This window comes from Diadema antillarum, unplaced genomic scaffold (genome assembly GCF_040938485.1).
Source record: "Diadema antillarum isolate AM-2024a unplaced genomic scaffold, OU_Dant_1.0 scf00000192, whole genome shotgun sequence".
Classification (NCBI taxonomy): Eukaryota; Metazoa; Echinodermata; class Echinoidea; order Diadematoida; family Diadematidae; genus Diadema; species Diadema antillarum.
Window position 1 is genome coordinate 357,895 of NW_027271081.1, and position 24,679 is coordinate 382,573.

The following is a 24,679-nucleotide window of genomic DNA, read 5'->3' on the forward strand; positions in this document are numbered from 1 at the left end:
ATCCAAATATGAGTTCTCATCTTTACAACCAACACTATACCATCCCTTTGAGATAATAGGGTTACAGTCCTTTTTTATAGGATGGTATTGGACATCAAACTTGTCCTATCCGAATGAATAATAATATATCCGGTTCTTGTGATATCAACGTCTTGTTGTCACTTTGCGAAGTGATCTTAGTTTGCATGCCCCAGCTCAAAAGATCACCGAACTAGGTATCACCCTATCAACGATGTCGTTTATGTTACCATCGGTCAAATGGACAACTATTCAATTCAAACGGGGCAAGTCGTTTTTTCTTTAGCAGTGTGACAACAAAATCAACTACTGCATGAATCTTGATAATCAACTGCCAAAGCAAGGACAAACCTGCTATTAGTTGCCTGTGCATCGCACGCCAGCATCTTCTGAATGTCCGCAGTTGTTGACTCCGACTCCACTGTTGCCGCAATCAAAGATGCCGGTTTCTGTTCCAGTGCAAGCCACGTCATCCAGTAAAATGTTACTGGTGCCTTCTCCAAAAGCGGCATTGCCCACTGCTTCTACAGCGCCACCGAAACCAAGACTGCTGCAGACAACGCCCGCATCGATGATATCCCAGGAGTCATCGCACACAGTTCCCCAGGCTCCGTTGTGGTAAACCTCTACTCGACCTTCATTTAAGGTTTCACCATCGACGAGGCGAACTAGATAAGCGAAATAAAATCTTAAAGGCAATTAAAACTTGCATTAACTTAATAATGAGAGTACCAAAAAGTCTTGCTTGCTTATCGAGATCGAGTCTAGGTTCAGCTTTGTTTTCTTTACTGAATTTATTTCCACAAGTCGTTGAAAACGGGAATTAGAGAGAGAGAAAAAAATACTCTAGGCGCTTACAGACTGGAATTGTATGGCATTACCAGTAGCACTGCACTTGACTCCAGCATCTTCTGAATGTCCGCAGTTGTTGACTCCAATTCCACTGTTGCCGCAATCAAAGATGCTGGTTTCTGTTCCACTGCATGACACGTCATCAAGTAAAATGTCGCCGGTACCCTGTCCAAAGGCCGCATTGCTCAGTGCTTCTACAGCACCTGGGAAACCAAGACTGCTACAGACAACGCCCGCATCGTTGATATCCCAAATGTCATCACACACAGTTCCCCAGGCTCCGTTGGCGTAAACCTCTACTCGACCTTCATTTGCGGTTTCACCATCGACGAGGCGAACTAGATAAGGGAGATAAAATCCTAAAGTAATTAAGGACGTTCCTCAGTTACGTTTGTGCGCCATTAACTCTACTTTTTACAAGTGCGCTTAGGCTATGTTCACACCGACGCCGAATGTCGCGCTTTAAATCGGTGATCAATTCGGCGTCATTTTTGTTTACTTATCAAAAAATCTCACGATCTCCTCAGATATGTTATGCTCTGATAAACTCTAATACGCTCTGATACGAAGTTCTTTTCCGCTTTGGGCGAAAAATTATTTCCCGAAGCGCTACGGCTTCTCACGCTTTGATGCCGATTGATCAGGATTTGTTACGCTTTAAATCACGCTTTGATATGCTTTAATACTCTTTGATAAGCTTTGATGCGCTTATCACGCTTTAAATAACGCTCTGATACGATTATCAAGCTCTCTTGTGCATTGATAGGCTCTGTTAAGCTATAGTTACGTTCAGACGGGAGCCCTTAACCTCGAAGTTAGGAAACTTCGAGGTTAGAGCTTGTAGTTAGGGACCGTGAAGACGCACTCGTAGTTAGCAAACCTCGAGGTTTGCTCGATGTTTCGAGCCACGAGAAATCTTATGGTTAGCGCTCTAACCACGAGCCGCGGGGGGTCCCCACTCGTAGTTAAGCACCGTGTGGACACAAAAAACAACGAACTCGAAGTTAAGAGTGTATGACGGGCGAGGGGAGTCAAAATTAGTGCAACTATGCAACTATACAACCATAGAATGGATGTCAGGTTTCAGCCAATCAGAACGCAAGAAACCGTATAACTATGCAACTGTGCAACTATGCAACTGTGCAACTGTACAGCTCTAGAATGTCTGTATGGTTGTCAATCGCACGGGCCGAAGTGCCATTAACCGAACAACCATACGTCCCTGCATCCCATTACGGAACGCCTGTTGGGTTTTAACCAATCAGGACGCGAAATACCCGACGGACATACATAAATACATGAGTGTAGGAACGGCTGTAGGGTTTAGCCAATCAGGACGCGAAAAACCCGATAGACATACATGCATGGGTGTGGGAACGGCTGCATGGTTTTAGCCAATCAGGACGCGAAAAACCCGACAGACATAAATAAATGCATGAGTGTAGGAACGGCTGTAGGGTTTTAGCCAACCAAGACGCAAAAAAAACAACAACAAACAAACCGACAGGCATAGGCCTACATAAATTCATGAGTGTAGGAACGGCTGTAGGGTTTTAGCCAATCAGGACGCGAAAAACCCGACAGACATACATGGATGGGTGTCGGAATGGCTGTAGGGTTTTAGGACACATGAGTGTGTCTGCTGAGTTTATTGCATTCCGGTCCGGAATGCAATAAACTCGACAGACATACACGCATATATAGTTTCATTCTGTCAAAGCACCTCCCTGAGTGTACGTCCACACCTGCCTTAGGATCGCAGGTCATGAACCCTTGATGTGGAAAGGAATGGGGACCATTGCACCAACGGTATAATAAATCTGTCAGGAGATTCAGTGGTTAGCAGAGCCCCAAGGCTAATTACGTGCAGAGGGAAAGGCTGAATGGTCAAAATCTAACACCCGTCCCTCACTAACACATGTGTATATGTCTGTCGATTTTATTGTATTCTGGTGTGCTAAAATCCTACAGTCTTTCCCACACCTGTGCATGTATGTATGTCGGGTTTTTCACGTCCTGATTTCCTAAAATCCTACAGCCGTTCCTACACTCATGTGTTTATGTATATCTGTCGAGTTTTTCACGTCCTGATTGGCTAAAACCCTACAGCCGTTCCTACACTCATGTATCTATGTATGTCTGTCGGGTTTTTCACGTCCTGATTGGCTAAAACCCTGCAGCCGTTCCCACACCCATGCATGTATGTCTGTCGGGTTTTTCGCGTACTGATTGGCTAAAACCCTACAGCCGTTCCTATACTCATGTATTTATGTATGTCTGTCGGGTTGTCTGCGTCCTGATTGGCTAAAATCCGACAGGCGTTCCGTAGTGGGATGCAGGGACGTATGGTTGTTCGGTTAATGGCACTTCGGCCCGTGCGAGTGACAACCAAACAGGCATTCTAGGGCTGTACAGTTGCACAGTTGCATAGTTGCACAGTTGCATAGTTGTACGGTTTCTTGCGTTCTGATTGGCTAAAACCCGACATCCATTCCAATGCTGTATAGTTGTATGGTTGTGTCGAATTCTGTCGTATCTCGCCCGCCATAAGAGTGACCTCGCCGTAAACTCCAGCCCCCACAATTTCCCTCTGCTTCCGGGTCAACCTCCCAAACGTACACCACAAATACACTACACGTGAAAAACCTATGACGCACGACACAACAACATCATCTTTTCTTCCCATGCGCTTGATCTCTGAAACTGAACACGTCGAACTCGCTACTGTATTCTATATTCTTCTCCGACGCTAAAAAAAATTTTCGACGAATATCTTCATAAAGGCATAAAGTCGTCAGTGCAGTGATATCTCTGCATACCATGACAGAGAAAAAGAGTACCTGTAAGCGAGTCCGACAGGGTTGGACTAAAGAATAAATAGACGCCTTGTTAGCAGTGTGGGCTGAAACTTCCGGTTTTGTGGTTTTAACATCGAGTGGGACCCACTCGTAGTTACGGGGGGCAGAAGCTTAACCTCGAGGTTTCGTAACCTCGAGGTTAAGATTCGTCGTGTGGACACACGTCGTAGTTAGGGGGCAAGAGCGAAACCTCGAGGTTTCCTAACCTCGAGGTTAGGGCCTGCCGTCTGAACGTAACTCATGTTACGCAAAGGAAAATTTCGAGATCCCGATTGCATCCCGCCTCTGATCCAGAGCATATATAAAGATCCAGCAGATACACGAAAGGAGGAGAAGAGTGGTGGAGAATGCCTTTGCTATCTTGGCCAACAGGTTCCGGTGCCTACTGGGAAAACTGGAACAGAAGGTAGATAACGTCAGAGATTTGGTGGAGACTGCTGTGGTGCTCCACAACCTGCTGAGGAAGAGAGTGGCGCTGGCAGCCAATGAGGTGGACCACGAAGATGAATCTAGCACAACTTCGTACCAGGGGCCTCGAGAGATGGACCTCACTGGGAAGATGTTCCGCAACCACCTGCAAGGGGGAACCTCGCCACTGTGGATGCCAGACATCAGAGAGATCATCTCAGAGAATACTTCGTCTCTCCAGTGGGTGCTGTTGACTGGCAACAAAGAATGGCTGGGGTGGTACTTCCTGATTGAGTTAAGAAAGGAGTGGCTCAGATATCGTCAGAAGCAGATGATGAAGTTAAAGACTTGTTTGTCTGGAAATAAGAACATTCTCCCATATGCACACTTTGTTCATTTGTAATGTACGTTTGAAATAATTTTTGTATTATGTGAACGTGTGAAGATGTTATTAATGTTATTATTGATGTTATTGTTGCTGTTATGTATTTCATCTGCTTGTAAATAATAGGCCTATAAATACAAACTTTATTGATTTTTCCCCATGAAAAATCAGATAATACTACTATTGTAAATCAGTAGTGAAAATTCAAAGAAATAAAGTTGTAGAATTTGAAATTTAGATATGTGCGATAAACGGAATTATTTTATTAATATCATATAATATAGTTTTATCAATACGCAATTTTTTGTTAAATTAATTATCCCAAATTATTATTACAAATTGATTTTCTTCCTAATCAAAAAAAAAAATTAGTAAGAAAATCAATTTTATATGTGAGATGAATAACCCTTATTGTAACGAAGAAAATAAAACAAAGGAAATAAAATATAAAACATTATGAAATTACAAAATGAAATATAACAAAAAAATAAATAGAAAAAAAGCTTTGTGAAAAACTCAGAATACTAAGTTTTGAACATAATTTTTTCTATTTATTTCTATTGCCTTTTCTATTTCATTATGTTTTATACAGGGTGTTCCGGTTAAGCTTTCCTACGCTTTGAGCAAAACTTTGATACGCTTTGTGACTCTTTGATAAACTTTAATACGCTCTCTCCGCTTTACACAATTCCTGACAGATCGCCTCAAATTTTTAAACAGTTTAAAATTTTTTGGCGCTCTTGCCGAATGTCCCGAATTGCTCAAAGCTTTCTCACGCTCTATTACGGTCTTTACGCTTTAATTAAGCTTTGTTACGCTTTGCCGCCGCTTTGCTCGCCGACTTTTAATAATTCGCCATCAATTAGGCGTCGGTGTGAACTAGGTATTACAAGCGAGTATTCTGTCACTCTAACAGTAAACAACTTCAACTGATCGGTTTCGCGTACGTAAAAATTGTCAAGATATGTTTTGTGCTCTCTCTTAATCCTATTCCAAATGTTAATGACACTAATGATTTTTTTTTTCAAACATGAACCTCATTCTACTCCGCTCTGAAACCCTGTCAATCGAGGATTAATTACAGCTGTTTCATCTCTTTTTTTTTCAGTGGGAAGGGGGGGGGGGGGAGGGGCTGGGCTGGGTTCTTTAAGGTACATCGCCACAGTTTACAACTTACCAAGCACTGCAACAACCAACAAAGACAAACTGCAATCAACGCTATCATGTCAAATTTTTTTTTGAGGACAGACTTATGTCAAAACTCCCCTTTCCGTACTTTTCTTCCTAAAGTATCACTTTCTAAAGTTACAGAAAGAAAGGGAAACAATTAAAACAAAAACATATCAGTGTGGAGTTTTTCCACACATTATTTTTATCATTATTATTATTAATATTATTATTATTATTATTATTATTATCATTATTATTATTATTGATATTAATATCATTATTACTTATTCAGCCAAATACAAATAACAATAACATTAACATAACATACCTTCACATGGAAATATCACAGTTGACGTATTAGGAACAGGGAAGCAATACATGGGATAGGCCGCACATCCACATATGGGCTTTGCGAGGGAAATAAAAAAAGATGACCAAAACGCACATGGACCTTCCTTTCTGAATAGTTTTCAACGCCATCACTGCAATTTTGACAAGTTTTTTGAAAAGAAAATGAGGTTTTGAGTGTACAGTATGAGATTTATGGCCTAACCCTATCAAGGCATCCCTGCATAGGTTCCTGACCAGAATTTGGGGCCTTGTGATGGTTTCTGTAGCACGGGGGCGCCGCTGGTACAAAAACGAGCACACGAACCTCCCATTTTTATAATGTTTGTGCATTAAGTAAACCTTCTTCTACAATTTGGTCAAGTTTCGTGAAAATGACATGGGTTTTTAATGTACAGGATGAGATCCATGAACCCTCCATATGATCAGGGCATCTAGGATAGGTTATTAACCAGATTTGGGGGTCCTACGATGATTTCTGTCATACGGGAGTGCTGCCAGCGCAGAAAAAAAGAAAAAGAGCACGCGAACCTCCCATATTTATTCTTTTTAATGCAATTAGTAAGCCTCTTTATATAATGTTGACAAGTTTCGTGAAAAGGTCATGGATTTTCAATGTATAACATGAGATTCTTGCACCCACCCGATGAGGGCATCCCTGGTTAGGTTTATGACTAAATTTTGAGGTCTTACTGTGATTTCCGCCGCATGGGGGCGCTGCTAGCTTAGAATACACCAGAAACCATCCATTTTACGTATTTCCTGCATTAACCCTTCTTTTACATTTTGGTGAAGTTTTATCAAAATCACATTGGTTTTAAACGTACAGCACAAGTTTTATCAACCTTCTCCTATAGCCCAGCCCTAACAGAAAACGTTCCTCACGAGGAATTAAGAGATTTCAGTGGTTTCTGCAGAGTGAGGGCGCTGCTTGCTTGAGAATAATAGTGTAAACCCTAATTTTAAAACCTTTCCTTCGTTTGAGTACCTTTTTGGGTAACAATTCTTGTAAATTTTTAGAAAATAAAGTGGACTTTGAAAGAATTATGGGATTTAAATTTGCCATTGCAGATTTTGTTGCCGATCGTGGAAATGATCCCGTAACGCTATTATTCTGGTACTGGACGGCAGATTGTCATATTCTTCAAAGTCCCGCAAAAGAAAAACAAGCTCATGAACCTTTGGTTTTATTTGCATATTTGGGCTGCGGATGGGCCAAAGTTATGATATGGGAAGTTTGAAGAAAATGACATGAACTTTACTTTAACTGAGGAACGTCCTTAAAACTTGCTTAAACCTAATGACTGTATCAAAAAAAAAAAATCTTGTTTTGATTATCAAGATCGAATCTAGTTTCAGCTTTGTTTTCTTTACTAAATTTATTTCCGCAAGTCGTTAAAATCGGGAGTTAGAAAAAAAGAAGACTGTAGGCGCTTACAAACTGGAATATTATGGCATTACCTGTAGCACTACACTTGACTCCAGCATCTTCTGAATGTCCGCAATTGTTGACTCCGATTCCATTGTTACCACAATCAAAGATGCTGGTTTCTGTTCCACTGCATGACACGTCATCAAGCAAAATGTCGCCGGTACCCTGTCCAAAGGCCGCATTGCTCAGTGCTTCCTCAGCACCTGGGAAACCAAGACTGCTACAGACAACGCCCGCATCGATGATATCCCAGGAGTCATCGCACACAGTTCCCCAGGCTCCGTTGGCGTAAACCTCTACTCGACCTTCATTTGAGGTTTCACTATCGATGAGACGAACTATAGATAAGTGAGATAGAATTAAACACCATTAGTAGGGTAAAGAGTACATGTTAAAAAAAAATGTTTTACTTGTTACAATCCGATATTATTTAGAGTTTATTTTCTTACATTTTTAGAATAATCTTCTTAAAAGATAATCTTCTTAAAAAAAACAAATTCAACAATTAATCTACTGAGGACTATAGTAATTGATATTGTAGCGCTTTGAGATTGAAGCTGTGGGGCCTTTCTACCTGCAGCACTGCACCTGACTCCAGCATCTTCTGAATGTCCGCAGTTGTTGACTCCGATTCCACTGTTGCCACAATCAAAGATGCTCGTTTCTGTTCCACTGCATGACACGTCATCAAGCAAAATGTCACCGGTACCCTGTCCAAAGGCCGCATTGCTCAGTGCTTCTTCAGCACCTGGGAAATCAAGACTGGTGCAGACAATGGCCGCATCGGTGATGTCCCAGGAGTCGTCGCACACAGTTCCCCAGGCTCCGTTGGCGTAAACCTCTACTCGACCTTCATTTGAGGTTTCGCCATCGGCGAGGCGAACTATAGATAAGAGAGATATCTTAAAGGAGACCTCCGGATGATTTTCAGCTTTTTACATTTGAACAACTATAAATTAGTTCTACCAGGGAGGTGGAACTGCATTCCACCTCCCTGGTTCTACTGAGGACAAAGTTTTAGAATTTGTGATAATTGGGATGAAGAATAAGAATATTTTCTAAATTAAGAACAAATTGCAATGGACAAGGATGATGACATGGCAGAGTCACCATAAGAATGCATGAGCTGGGGCTCAAGGAAGCAGAACAAAAGAAGAAGGCATGCATATAGATTATACACAGGTGAACTCGCAAGCAAGCGGTATTGTAATGAAATTACATGGCTATATTTCTGAAATGTGTGAACCTCCTATATCATCATCCTTGTTCAGTGTAATTTGTTTAAGGTTTTTCAAAGTATTAGTTCTCTGCTCAAGAACCACAATAAATTTCATAAATCTATACATGGAGTTGTCGATATATGTACTACATGATGTGAAATTATGAAAATCGTCTTGAATGTCCCTTTAAGGCAATTCAAGGAGGTTGGCCAATTGAAACTTATTCAAGTGTAATGAATATGCACGTTAAAAAAAAAAAAAAAAAAAAAAAAAAAAAAAAAAAAAAAAAAAAACTTGGTTCGATCATGGACTTTGGATCTTATTGTAATATATCAAATGTGACCCTGCACCACAAAACACACAAAAAGTTGCCAGACATGGATTTTTACATAAGGGCATATTCTGAAAGAGCAGACTCTACGCTTTAAAATGATGTATAACTCAATTCAAATGGATTTTCCTAACCTATACATATATTGGAAAGAAATCGCACACTCTGGAAAAGTTTGAACTGAGAAAAGAGGCTGTGAAATACAGAGCCTATTCAAGGAGGTTCGAGAGGATGAAGTTACAACTGACTATTTAATCAGCTGTCAATTTTCTATGGATGGACAAAAGAATTCCACAGGTGCATTTGTGCCTTTGATGTTCGATGCTTGAAGTTGCCATCTTTCTGAGCAATCTGAAGGTTCATTTTTAACGCTAACATAATATCGGGTACATTCTGCTCGTTTATATATCAAATGCAATGAATTTTCACCTAATGATAAAGCATATAAAAGAAAAGTCAATTCCGTTCGTAAATATGTGCAAAAGTCTAAATCTGAGCTGTATTTTGTGAAAGTGTTTGAAATTTTACCCTGATGGGAAGCCGGGTTTTATCACTTTTCTCCTTATTTCCGCCAAATGAAACTAATATGGTATCATCTTCAAGTATAGTTCTTTTTAAATTGATATGTCGGATTAGCGTACAGACACGTACAGTCGAGTAATTTTGATAAAGGTATTTCAGCAATATTTGAGCAATTTCTATTCGCGCCCTCCGCACCTTTACCATTGTCTACCGCCCATCGTTTGTTAGTAGGGATAGCGAAAAGTAATTACCATCAGAAAAACATATCTTCCTTGGAAAGTGGCAGGTGATTATGCAATGAGACACGAGTCAATTGTCTTCGCATCTGAGCGACAGGTCCAGTTTGATACATACTTCAAATATTTTTTAGTGACGGCTTTGAGTATAGGATAAAAGCGAATAAGACTGTTGTGACTCCCTTTCTCGAACCTCCTTGGTCTATTCAAGCGCCTAATCTTTACTAAGCCGTGATACCCGTGCGATGAATGAGACAAAAATCTTGTTGTAAACCATTGTAGCAACAATAATGAAGGCATTATTACATTAAGCTGAAATGAAATATGCTTGACTAAGACATTCTGTTCATAATAAATGTCAACTTTCAAAGCAGTAGCATTATCTCTTCAAAAGTTATTAAAGTTGAAAGAGAAGAGTAAGCAAAGGATTTTCAAGAAATTAAAAGGGGCCTTTAAGAAAAATCTGATCACACTACTTTATCAAAAAAGGGTTGTGGTAAACTCACTTTTTCATTCAACTTATGATCTCAAATTTATGGATAATGTAGAAGACGAATAGCTCATTTAGAAAATATGGAAAACTCAAAACTGACTTGGTTGACCTGTTTCACCTTTCTTGAGTCCTCACATAAAATCAAGGGGCGCGACTTTTGGTTTGTTTTATGATTCACGGTCACAAATGGAGGAGTGTTGTTGCTACAAACCCAAGCTCTAACCACTACAGACTTGAGGGTAAACTCCTTCGGTGCTATTCTCGACGTCGATGTATGGGCAATTTGCTAATTAGATGCAATAGCTTGAGAACTCGACGGAAGATTTTCATGAATTTGATTTGTTGTATGATAGTTTTGCTCATTTTGAGAAGTTTTACAAAGACATGAAATTACAAGTGATAATGGATGCCGTGATATTATGCAGGAAGGGGATAGACTCACCATTAATTTGAGCAGTTGCCGATGCCAGAAGGCAAAATACGATGATTGATCTGATCATCATCTCCCGAACTTTGAGAAAATTAATGCAGCGAAAAACGATGTTGGTGGTGGTGGTGGCAAAAGAAAGCTTTTCACGTCCAGATCCTCACACCTTCATCACCTGAGAAAACGTTTGCCATGTCACCACGGAGGCCCGCCTTTTATCCTATTCTTCTATCTTCGTTTAGAGATGGGCTACGACTGGATAGACGTGATTTGATATCACCCTCTAGTTCACTCGAGTCTCCTTAATTGCAACCTTGTGTAACTTGACAGACATCATCATATCAAGGAAAATGAAGAAACGAGATATGATTTCGTTACTTGCTGGCACGACACGTAACACCACTTGGTCAAGCTACTTTATCTTAAATGGCATTGTTGGCAAGGCCTCTTGATTCCAGCAATTATGGCATAATATCAAAAAGTCTGACACGTTACAGGAATATCTTGATGACGTTGACCCTTCTCCTTCTAGTACCATGCTCTTTACCTTCATCCGGTTTTTATGTCTATTGTCTGGGTCTCTGTAACCTCACCAGAATCAAATCTTATTGGTGTTGCTTTTGTTTTTCTTTATTTGTCTCTCGGTATAGATTTTGAGACCTGAAATAAAAATGATAACCAATCTACCGGGGTTTCGAACTCAAGGATGATACCAGAACTTTGCTTCAGCTTAAGTTTAGAAAAGAATAGAATTACCTGAATAATCTAAATTCAGCTAACCAAACAAACAAAAAATAAGCAAAGTAAATACACCATCATAACAAACTAAATCTTCTTCTTTTTTTTTTCTTTAAGTGTGGACTTGTAGGTTGCAGCAAACCTTTCACTTACTAAAGAAACACACAGATCAAAGAAGAGCAAAACGTAACAGGGGATTCTGGCCTTCTTTCACAGGGGCTGGATTAAGCGATGATTGCAGAACTCAATGATTTTAATGATAGGAACAGTTTCCACATACAGCTCTTTAACGTTTCCTTTACAGATTATGTGTGACGCTCCGTATATTTTTCAAACAAAACATGAAGATTTGGTAAATGTTAGTCCCGGTGCTAACGATATAATCCCTCCATCATTTCCATTGAGTTCAAATGTTAGGCATCTAATTCCTTTAGAACTGATTTTAATGCTAATTCGCCCCAAAACAAGCTAGCCTGGGTCCCTCCACCGTGCATGGTTTTGGGAAGTAAAACCTACATCAAAAGAAAACACACAAATTGACCAACGGATGACAAATCAAATTGTAGCACTTAGCCATGATCTTTCAGCTGGGTAGAAAGAAATGTCTTATCTGCCATATCTTCCTCTTTGTAAGCATTGTTGTAAATTTTATCTTCAAAATAAACAGCGTTTGAGATTCAAGGTAGTGTTAAAAAACCACAAGCATTGCCTCCGAATTCTTCTTTATCTGCAGGAATATAAAACTGTCAATCTAATTATGTGGCTTGTCACTCTAAGATGAATAAAAGGGCCTATGTGAAGTGACAGATAAATGCGCGCTACTGCATGCATGTGTTTGTTTTCTTGGAATATTGTCTCTGAGGGAAAAATGTAACTTGTTGTGTAGTCGTCAGGGATATTAACACCAGAGAGAATAGAGTGCATAAGTTGGGTTCGAAATGGATTTTAATAAATGGCAGACTAGAAAGCTATAACGGAATATCATTTTATACGCCACCTTCAAAACTCTCAAGGAGTGGTGATTCGCAATATTCAGCTTTTGATTCTCTCAATCATCAATATTCATTTGAGTTGTTGAAATTCTTTAGATTTGGAGAACAATTTTGTAGATTTGTGTCTGTGTTTTATAATGATATAGAAAGTTGTGTTTTGAATGATAATATAGGTCAACTGGGTATTTAAGGATTGGGAAGGGCGCCCGCCAAGGCGATCATTTGTTACCTTATCATTTCAGCCACAGAGACACTTGCCATGCTTACACTCCATATTAGATCTAGCCCAGAAGTCATTGGAATAAAGTTAAGGGCGTAGGAGGAAATAAACATTTATATGTATGCTGATGATGTAACAGTTTTTTTAACAGACGATCAATGTTTTCCTGATGTTGCGAAGATTTCAGATGATTTTGACATCTGTTTGTCTTTATCAATTAATTATGATAAGACAGAAGTGATGCGAATCGGTCCATCTGTGTCTACTATACTGCACCCAAGACGGACATGCAACAATTTAGACATGGCACAATTACAGAGAATTTTGATGAATATCAAATCAAAACTGCATAGGTGGAGATCTAGAAACTTATCCCTCTACTATGATAGAAAATTCAGATTGTTAAGACTTGTGCTTTATCTTAGTTGTTATAATCAATATCGTAAGCATAGTTTCAATGCCAGATTACTTTATACACGACGTAAATAAAGGTATTTATGAATTTATTTGGAGAGCCCCAGAAAGAACAAGGCGCGATGTTTTAATTAAAGATTATGAGGAGGGAGGTTTGAAAATGTGCTGTTTAAAGTCAATGATGCAAGCTGAAAAAATAAAATGGCTGCAGAGGTTAATTGGGTCATGTTCAAAAGGGTGGAAATTCATTTGTTTCAATTTGTTAGCATCAGTAGGAGAAGAATTTTGTTCTTCTGCAAACTTGATGTTTCAAAGTTAAAGATTAGTCACACTTGTTATCAGAGAGAATAGAAACGTGGTCTCTCTTTCAAAACAGGGAATTTAGCGTACCCAATCAAATAATTTGCAATAATGAAGACATTTTGTTTCATGGAAAGTCTATGTTTGATACACATAATCATAGTAGAAAGGGTTGTTTGAAGGTAACGGATATGTTAGATGAACTTCGCCGACCTATACGTCGGAAGACTTGAAGGGTATAGGTTTGCAGTTTACTGAGTATTTCACTCTTCTTGATTGCTTCAAGAAGATGGCAAGTGAATGAAAGCTTTTTTTTTTTCTTTTTCTTCAAGATTATCACCCCTTCATTGAATTTCTTAGTATTTTTCCTTTAAATTGGATTGAGGGTAGGAGGTTGGAATAATTACATCACGTTACAACAAAGCGGTTATATGATATATATGAGCATTTGAATAACCCTGAAAAATCTATTGTTTTCGATCGTTTGATGTTAGGTATGGCATTGGATTGGAAGATGTTCAATCTTTTTCAAAAATTACCTGCCAGCTTGACAATTGATACAAAATTAAGAATAACGCAAAACGAATAACGAATAATATCAAAAGGTATTATATGGTGTTATACATCCGAGGAACGATTTTGATCTTTCGTATAATTTCATCAGGTAAACATTTCATTTTAGGCTGTAAGTATCAAAGTTTAAAGTCCTCAAAAGCAACATTTTGTGCAGTATGTAAAAAATACAGTTTGATTAAAGAAGAATAGCTAAAAGTAAAAATAAATTTGATTTGCATGAGGCAAAGTGGAGAAAAATCTAACACATTATATCTCGAAAGAAAGTTTTTTTTTATGTTTTATTGAAAAACTATACAGACTCACACTATTGACAACAATTATTAACTTGATTAGAATAACACAATCACTGAACAATGTAGAGGAATCGTGAAAAAGAACAAAGAAAGGCAGAACATTATAAGTTATCATCAGATCTTGCTCAGGAGCGATATTCGGAGATGGGGAAGGAGAATAAAACAGACAAATAAGCAAACAAACTAATGAGTGACCAAATAACAGTTTCATCCTCCCTTCCAACTGAAAAAAAAGTGTGTGTACTGCAAAGACTGGAATAAGCCAAACCAGGGGGCGAGAAGATCCACATTAACTGTCCTTATCCCCTTTTTCCTTCCTTGTCCTTGCTCAGATGGTCTTTTCTTCCTCATCGTGGTTTATACTCCTTTTTCTAATTTTCTCCCTCTCTGTCTGTCTGTCTCTTGTTATGGCGTTTATTACAAATTATGTTTATGAACCCACTGTTCTGTTCTGCATTATCATCCCAAAGACTGTAGCGTCGAATACCCCCCCCCCCCCACCCCCCAGGGCCGGGAGTGGGGACTAGAGACTTGGCATCTTCAGCCCAGGGCTGGATGTATCATTGTAGAGAGAAAGTTACGGAGAGTGCAGAAATGAGCAAGGTGAATATTATAATACCTTTGTTTTCTATTTTTTATTTATTTTTTGTTGTTGTTGAATGTAGTGTGTGTTCTTATGAATTTGGTTTGTTTTGTCTAGTCTTGGGAAATATTTAGTGTTTGATCCATTAAAGGCTATTTTTCTTTTTCTTTTTTCTTTCTTTCTTTCCCTCGTTTTCTGTGTATACGATTCTAGAGTGTATTGGTGTTAACGTGTGTTAAGGCCACCGCACACTACACGATCAGACTGGTCGTAAAAGTCTTAAGCCAAGCTGACCTGTCGTACGACTGGACACTATACGACCGAGTATAGGCTTACGACTGTATAAAAGCGCGCGCAATGCGCACTGCGTGTGCTTGCATTTTACTGCTCTGTGAATGGCTGAAAGCCTACGACCGGTCGTAGAAATTCAACATGTCAAATCTCTACGACTGGCTCTAAGACCCAGTAGTACGACTAGAAAATTGCAAGACTGTGACGTCACACTTCTAGCATTAAGGTCTTAAGACCGGTGAATCGGGGCAAAATCGTGTAGTGTGGGGCGGGCTTTAGTATAGTCCAAAAAAGGACCAACGCCTGGTAATTTTACTATCATCGAATGCTATGTTTGTGTGGTGATATCAAAATATCTATATGTCATATGATTTACTAAATAAGAACAATGTGTTTGTTCTGATCAATAAAATCCAGAAATACACACACACAAAAAAAATATTCAGCTCCCCATCATACTACACAGAATTTCAGAATTCACTTTCTCGGGCTTATTTTTACGAGAACATGATAAATTGCACTCGTCGATGAAAGGAAATGTATTTAGATACAGGGGTGTGGGTTATTGGCAAGAAAATAAAGATAAACACAAACACACACAAAAAAAAAATTAAAAAAAAAACGTTAGCAGATAAAAGATCTCAAATTGTCCCAGGGTGCTTTTTGTCTATACACACTTCTTTCTCTTTGCTGATAGTGGCCGCGGTACAAACGCCAAGCATCATCAATAGGTTGAAATGGATTGAAATGAATTGACAATCGATTGAAAATAATATATTCTTTAAAACCATGATCATCAAAACACATCTCCAGAACGAATTAGTCCTTGGGTCGCGGTATCATGAATCTTCTTCACCAAACTTTCGTTGGTATTAAAATTCTCCTCTTGGACCCTTCACAGAGCTTGACACAGCATTATCTTTCTGTCTGGATGGGCACATCTCTTTGTATGAATGTTCTTGACCTGTCTGAATTTTTTTTTTTTGTTGTTTTTTAAGGAAAATGACCTCCATCAGCCAAAAGAAGCATTGTTTTTTAGAGAGACAAAAAAAGAACAAATAAATCACTTCATATAATCAACAGCACATAATAATAAATAATAAATAAAATAATAACAACAACATAAATAAATAAATAAATGAATAAGATCACAGATCAAAAGAGAGAAGGTAAAACGAAGGAGGTTTAAGAGTTGGAGTTCCAACTTGCTATAATTAATCAAATTGTTGTCGGATTTCTATTGATGTACAAAAGAATTTCACAGGTGCATTTGTGCCTTTGATGTCCGATGTTCGAAGCCGCCGTCTTGCTGAGCAATCTGAGGATTCATTTTCTTCCATCTTCGTTGAGAGATGGGCTTATTTGCGACCTTTTGCAATCATATAGACTTGACAGACATCATTGTATCATGCCTGTAAATTGAAGAAACGAGAGACGATTTCGTTACTTGCGAACATGACAGCTAACGCCACTAGATTACGCCACTTTATCTTGAATGACATTATTGGCAAGGCCTCAAGATTCAAGCAATAATGGCATATCAAAGAGTCTTATACTTTCACATTACTTTGATACAGTTGACCCTTGTCCCAGGACCACAATTTGCCGTCATCGTTCTTTTTTGAAATGCATATTGTCTGGATTTCTGTACCCTCAAAAGAATCAGATTCTATTGTTGTTATTTGCGTTTTCGACTCTCAATATGACTCTGAGACTGGGATGACATAGTCAGGCAGGCTAACTTACCGGGCAAAAACAACAACAACAACAACAACAATAACAAGAAACAAAGTTATAGGGATTTGTGGTCTTCTTTCACAGAGACTGAAATAACTGTTAATTGCAGAGCTTCGTGATTCCAATTACAAGAACAGTTTCGACAGAGCTTATCAACATTTCCTCTACGGATATGTATGACGCCATCTTTGTTTTTCAGACAACAGTACATGAAGATTTGTTAACTTGTCCCGTTGCTAACGACATCAGTATCATACGTCTCTTATTTTCCCTGATTTCAAACATTAAATTACACCTGATTCCCTTTACAATCGATTTTGAATGCTAAGACGCCAAAGCCAAACTAGATTGGGGTATCTCCACTATGGTTTGGGGGAGCAAAACCTACTACTAAAGAATACTCATACAACTTGGCCAACGGATGACAAATCAACTTACAACGACCACGTCAAAAATTGGCAATAATTCATTTCATTTCATTGCAGTCTTTATTGTCCATATCACAGATATTTGTTTTGTTCACATGCTTTTTACAAAACAAAAAATATACAGTACACAGTTGAATAACATTCAAATATATTTCAGCAGGGAAAGAAAAAGATGCTATATATTATTTTACGTTTAGTTACCATTGTTGTAAATGGTAACTTCAAACTAATCAGCATTTTAGATTCAAGGTAGTGTTCATGACCACAATCATTGCCTGCGAGTTATTCTTCATGCAGTAATACAAAATTATGCATTTAATCATGTGGCTTATCATTCTCAAGTGAGTGTGTGAAGAGAAAGAGAAATGCAAGCAATTTAATGTATTACCTGAGAATTTTGTCTCTAAAGAGAAGAAGATACTGGTGTTTAGTCTTCAGGGATAACTAGCACTGGAGAGAATAACGTGCACAAGGTGACTTCGAAATGGATGTTAATAAATTGTTCATTACGATGGCAGGTTTGGAAACTATACTAGCGTTGACAAGTATAGGCCCTATTTTAATGGAAGAGCCTACGCTACTCAATTCCCAAGGAGTGGTTATTGGCATTATTCTCTCTCAAAACTAGGCGGAACCAACTAACCAACTGACCAATCAAACCTGAAAAATAAAGGACAATAACAAAGAAAAGTTTCAAATTTTCCACGGGTGACATGAGTGTATGTTTCTGTGTATTCTCTCTGCTGACGTGGCGGTATCAACGCCAAGCTTGTACAGTATCATTAAAACACGCGTTGACAGAACGGGTAAGAGCTAAGGTTACGATACTGTCATCTTTACCAAACTTTCGCTGATACGAAGATTTTCCTCTTGGTCCCCTTCGTAGTTCTTGACACAAACACTCATCATCCTCTTACCTCTTGCATCTATTGCTACAAAGGTTCTTGACCTGTCTGAAAATTATTTTGTTTGTGATAAAAATGACCCCGCTCGACCGAAAGAAGCCAAAAAAAAAGTGGTGAGTGACCCTGAAATTAGGTGTAAACAAGTATTTTAACATACTGAGTTAAAATATTAACTGATGTGATGTGTCTGACAAACGCAATGCCTGCTATTTTGAATTCCAATGTGGCTACGAAGACAAGTATCACGACTAACATTCACGGGCATGTCAAAAAGTGCAGCAAAAAGGAAGCATAATGCACCTTTCACTGATGTCACAATGTAAATACATCAGCGCGCACTCTATCAGTTACATACGCGCGCTCAATCAGGTAGCCTAATTTACAAACCCGAGATACATATTTTCAACACTCCAACATGGCAAATATGTATTAAATTCAAATTGGCTGCCGTGCAGCTTGTCAGACACATCAAATAAGTCTGTTATTGAAGTCATCATATCTTCATGCTTTTATGTATCAAATTCCAATGGCTAATGGTCAGTCAGAAATGAAGATAGGGATCTTTGACGGCGGCCATATTGGAATTCAAAATGGCGGCCGACCCTGTGATCAGATCTCTTGGATCCAGCAATTTTTGAAATCAGCGCCTCAAAATACCCCTAAATGCAAGATTTCATACTTTCCGCCGGATGTGAGCATCTTTTTCACATGCGGCTGCCCCACTATAGGCTTTCAGCCATTCACAGAGCAGTAAAATGCAAGCACACGCAGTGCGCATTGCGCGCGCTTTTATACAGTCGTAAGCCTACTCGGTCGTATAGTGTCCAGTCGTACTACTGGTCAGCTTGGCTTAAGACTTTAAGACCAGTCTGATCGTGTAGTGTGCGGTGGCCTTAACACACGTTAACACCAATACACTCTAGAATCGTATACACAGAAAACGAGGGAAAGAAAGAAAGAAAGAAAAAGAAAAAGAGCCTTTAATGGATCAAACACTAAATATTTCCTAAGACTAGACAAAACAAACCAAATTCATAAGAACACACACTACAATCAACAACAAAAAAATAAATAAAAAATAGAAAACAAAGGTATTATATTCAGGAATTCACCTTGCTCATTTCTGCACTCTCCCTAACTTTCTCTCTACAATGATACATCCAGCCCTGGGCTGAAGATGCCGAGTCTCTAGTCCCCACTCCCGGCCCTGGGGGGGGGGGGGGGGGGGGGGGGTATTCGACGCTACAGTCTTTGGGATGATAATGCAGAACAGAATAGTTGGTTCATAAACATAATTTGTGATAAACGCCATAACAAATGACAGACAGACAGAGAGGGAGAAAATTAGAAAAAGGAGTATAAACCACGATGAGGAAGAAAAGACCATCTGAGCAAGGAAAAGGAAGGAAAAAGGGGTAAGGGCTTCTCGCCCCCTGGTTTGACTTATTCCAGTCTCTGCAGTGCACACACTTTTTTCAGTTGGAAGGGAGGATGAAACTGTTATTTGGTCACTCCTTAGTTTGTTTGCTTATTTGTCTGTTTTTTTTTCTCCTTCCCCATCTCGGAATATCGCTCTTGAGCAAGATCTGATGGTAACTTATAATGTTCTGCCTTTCTTTGTTCTTTTTCACGATTCCTCTACATTGTTCAGTGATTGTGTTATTCTAATCAAGTTAATAATTGTTGTAAATAGTGTGATTCTGTATAATTTTTCAATAAAACATAAATCTAAAAAAAAACTTTCTTTAGAGATATAATGTGTTCTATTTTTCTCCACTTTGCCTCATGCAAATCAAATTTATTTTTACTTTTAGCTATTCTTCTTCAATCAAACTGTATTTTTTACATACTGCACAAAATGTTGCTTATGAGGACTTAAGACTTTGATACTTGCAGCCTAAAATGAAATGTTTACCTGATGAAATTATACGAAAGATCAAAATCGTTCCTCGGATGTATAACACCATATAATATCTTTTCACATTATTCGTCATTCGTTTTGCGTTATTCTTAATTTTGTATCAATTGTCAAGCTGGCAGGTAATTTATGAAAAGATTGAACATCTTCCAATCCAATGCCATACATAACATCAAACGATCGAAAACAATAGTTGAATGAGAGACCCAAGTCAGTTAAGGCATTTTACCACGACGAGATATTTGAAGAGATGCTGCTTTACTTAGCTTTGATTTTAAATGTATATCTTTTGTCGTGTACCATAAGGTGCCAAGTGAAAATATACCTGCATTCAAAATCATGGGAAATGGTGATATCCTTTTAACTTACTTAAAGAAAAAAAATGCAACTGGGTATGTTACAATAACACTCTGAATAGAGAATGGATATTTGCGTGGATGGGAAAACTAAGAGATAAAATAAAAAGTTACAAACAAATTAATTTGTATGGAATTTTCAGGTAAAGTCGATAATGATAAAGGAACAGAAGATACAACTTTGATAGCGGTCCAGATCACCATTGGGATCAGATTTTGTTGTTACATTCTATCAATTATTCATTTATTTCAGAATTCTTTATCATTATAGCGTCAATCATGAACGCTAACTGGCGTGCTTGCTTTTGCGACCCTTGGAGCCATTGCAACATCAGTCGGACATATACATCAGTGAAAGTTTGAGGAAAATGGGACAATCGAAGCAAAAGTTATGAATTTTTACAGTTTTTGGTGTTGGAACCGCTGGATGAGGAGACTACTAGGTGATATGGTGTCATGTGTTGACATCAATATGAAGAAAATATAAATGGAATTTCACAAAATTTCATATCTCGTGAAAATTACACATTCCATCAATTTGATACTGACATGTTTTAAGGGTAGCAATTATTCCCTCTGCATTCTGAAAGTCAAGTGCTCTATCATTATGCTAGAAAAGTTTTTTTTTTTTTGTATGATACGAGTAACTTATTGCTTTCCCATTCTAGAAATGTAAGAACTAAACTGCCAAAGAGGAGTCCAATTTCCTGCTCTAAAACTTTGCCATTATGATAGAAATACCATTTCAAACCAAAGGCAAATCTTATACATCATAGTAGGGTTCTTTAGTTTTCGTTGCGCTTGTATACCTGAGTATTTTTGTTATTTACAAATTGTCCTTGCGTCATACCGATCATTGTCACTGATTGTCGTAGACGAAATAAGCAACATTAAAAAAAAAAAAAAATTTCCCTGTCCTGATAGCATCATTAAAGGATCATGTTCATTATTTTAAGGGAACGCCTGATCTGAAATTCATATTCAAAATAATTGAAATTATGTAGTTTTACTGAATATAATTGAAAATGGCTAAATGTTATTGATAATTACTGATATTCATTAATACTTAGAATGTAATAGGTCATCATTAGATATTTCAAAAAGCATTATATGCATTTAACCGTTTACATTTTAAAATGATGAAAGTAGTATCGGTGTAGATGAAAAATTGTTACTTGGACGAAGGTCTAACTCTTTTTTTTGGGGGGGGGAGTTATTTTGAATGATAGATATTGACTTGGCATGATTATGAGGAATTTAATAGCTGTAATATCCAGGCAGATCGGCATTAAATCATTTGCGATATCTATTGTTATCTAAGCCGTTCTGCATGGTTTGAAATACATTTAATTGATTTCTATGTAACCTATTGTGATGTTGTTTGCGGCAGTTGTAATACGACGAAGAAATGTTATGACGCAGGAAGGCAATCAGAATACACACTGCACATGTAACACCTACAACTCTCTTTTATATACACATGCAGGGAAGTGCATTTAAAATTGATGACTAACATTCATTTCAAAATTCTGTATACATGTCAAATACACCAAGAACTTGATGCTGTATTCCCTTCAGAACTTTTCCTATGATGTAATACCAACATTCATTCGTACCCTACACGGTACTCAACAGATTTCCACTTTGCGTAATCAGAAATCCCTTACAGCTCACAGGTCAGTGAGACATAGTGAATATTGGTGTATAGATATAATAACGTATTATATGAGTGTAGTATAATTGAAGACCTGAATATAAGAACGACCCAAGTCCAATTTTTGGCCAAATTCAGTTTGACATGGGAAATTGTAGCTTATGCATGCATGGATTCATCTTGTGTTTAAATGATAAATCCTAATTACCCCCGGAGTGCCTGAAATAAACCAGTTAAATCTTATATGAATGTAAGAATGAAGGACTTGGGTCATTCTTACACTCATATTACAGCGCCCTCTCTCGTCCTCCTCTCTTCTCTATAGCAGAATCAAAGAACGACCCAAGTCCATATGAATCAAAGAACGACCCAAGTCCATCACACAAAATGGCCTCTCCACAATTAATGTAAATGTTAATTGTCATAATACTATATGTTCTAATTTGTATATACAATGTTGCCTTCCCATCACAGTTAAATAGAATATTATTGGACAAATAAAAAAGATATGAAGTTTTTTTAAATTTACTCGAAATGATCTTCCAAGGACTTGGATCGTTCTTATATTCATGTATCCAATTTTCAGTAATAAAATTGACAATCTTAGACAAGAAAAGTGCCCTTCTTGTTCATTTTGATCTTTGAATAATTATAGAGGGCATGGCGGGGGGGGGGGGGGGGCAAAAACTCCTTTTGCCCCTCCCCCCCCCCCCCCCCCCCCCTCCGGCGCTTTGGGGGTAGGTACCGGTAAGTGCTACCCATATAGGCATATGTGGAGTAAAGACCTGAAATATGATATGTCACATTTTTACACCATTGCTATACTACAGTTCAATCCTTAGGCATTTATTTGCAATTTAATTTAAGTGTAGGTTGCTATGCAACGATAGATTCAAGATTCAAGATTCACCTTTATTTTCACTTCCATGAAATAAACAAAGAAATTATATACATTGCATATGTACAGGATATTTGTAACTTTTCAAGGTTTTGATGGTTACCATGGCATCGAGTTCCGCTCGGCAAATTAAGACATCATACTGATATTACTGGTCGTTTAGAAAAATGTTCCAATTGAACTACTACTGTTTCAGTAACAAATAATATAAGATATATCCAAGGAGGAACTAGGCTTGCCTAGTACCTCCTTGATATATCCATTTTCTGGCTTTCAGGCTTCATGGCGGCCATTTTGGACGCCATTTTGAATAATTAAAATTGCCCAAGGGTGAGAGCTCCACACCCACCTGAATATCATTGCAGAGACCCCAAAGATGAATAATCAACAAAGAAATAAAATTATATCAGAGAAAAAGTACTTGGCCCCCTCGGCTGCCAGACTATTTCAGAAAATATGAAAAACTCAAGAATGATTCAGTTGACCCATTTCACCTTTTTTGAGTCCTCATGTAAAAATCAAGATGTGCGACTTTTTGTTCGTTTTGTGATGCACGGTCACATATACACAATGTATATATCTGCTATGCTCATTTTCAAAAAGTCCCAACTGCGGAAGGGCATCTCCCAAAATCTCTTTAACCTTCTGTCGCTTCGCCCCTTCGTAAAGTCCTTCAATATGGGCCCCCTCTCTGTCATAAAAACTGAATGACTAACATGCATTTTGCATGCTTAAAAACACATATTTGATATACGTATTCTCAAAAGACCCTTATGTGGGATGGATCTTTAAGGTATTGTTTACCACTGGGAGCAGTGATTCAGCAAATGTTCGAGTTATCACATTTGATGCATTATTATGTAGGTCAGTCGTATAAGAAAACATCCTGTCATATAAATATTTCATAATAAAGCCTGAAATAATAATAAGAAGATATCACTATTTATCTCAATAAACCATAACTGTAGACGGTTCATCTTAGAAACAATATTATCATAACTATTGTTCGCATTTTGTATATTCAACAATACCTGATATTGGTTATACTGAATAACGTTTTTACATTGGTTGTTTCTATCCCTACCTCATATTTTAGAATTATTTTAAAGCACTAAAGCTAGGTGTTTGTTTCATATGAAAATCGTAAATAATGACTTTAATATCTTTACTCAAAGTTTTGCTTCACCCCATCCCCCTATTCTGAAAACGGATCAGCACATTTGCTGCCACGTCATGCAAGTTCCGGATATGTACAATTAGTTCTCGGCTCAATATCTAATTCAGTTCAATTCAGTTCAATTCACTTCAGTTTAATTCAGTTCAATTCAATTCAATTCAATTCAATTCAATTCCAACGTATTTTCGTTTCCCGACAACAAGAAAAAAGAAGTGTTGTTTGAAGGTTTGCATGGTGAAATAAATGAGGGAGAAAGGTTTGCGGTGACACCATAAGAATAACAGAAAATACATCTCACTTTCTTTACTGACAGAAATCATGTAAACAAGACGATGTATAAAGGGATATGTTTGAGGGCAAGACTTTCTTTTTAGATGTAATTTTGAAACACCATGTATTTCTGGTATTAAGTCAGTATCTTACTGCTATCGTTTAAAACCACCCTTCGAAATGTATTCATGATATAAAATATATATACTAGTCAGTCCTGATGTGAGCG

At 38.0% G+C, this 24,679-nt stretch overlaps 1 protein-coding gene across 1 annotated transcript in view; it reads right to left on the reverse strand.

The window, feature by feature from the left end:
* Positions 1–375: 375 nt before the first annotated feature.
* LOC139723464 (scavenger receptor cysteine-rich domain-containing protein DMBT1-like) overlaps positions 376–24,679 on the reverse strand; it is a 35,672-nt gene continuing 11,368 nt past the window's right edge. Inside the window, exons 6-11 of the mRNA XM_071634710.1 lie at positions 17,661–17,675; positions 8,046–8,354; positions 7,501–7,809; positions 4,049–4,390; positions 900–1,208; positions 376–686 (exon numbers count right to left, since the gene is read on the reverse strand). Coding sequence (XP_071490811.1) covers positions 376–686; positions 900–1,208; positions 4,049–4,390; positions 7,501–7,809; positions 8,046–8,354; positions 17,661–17,675 — 1,595 coding nt within the window. The remainder of the gene's footprint in view (positions 687–899; positions 1,209–4,048; positions 4,391–7,500; positions 7,810–8,045; positions 8,355–17,660; positions 17,676–24,679) is intronic.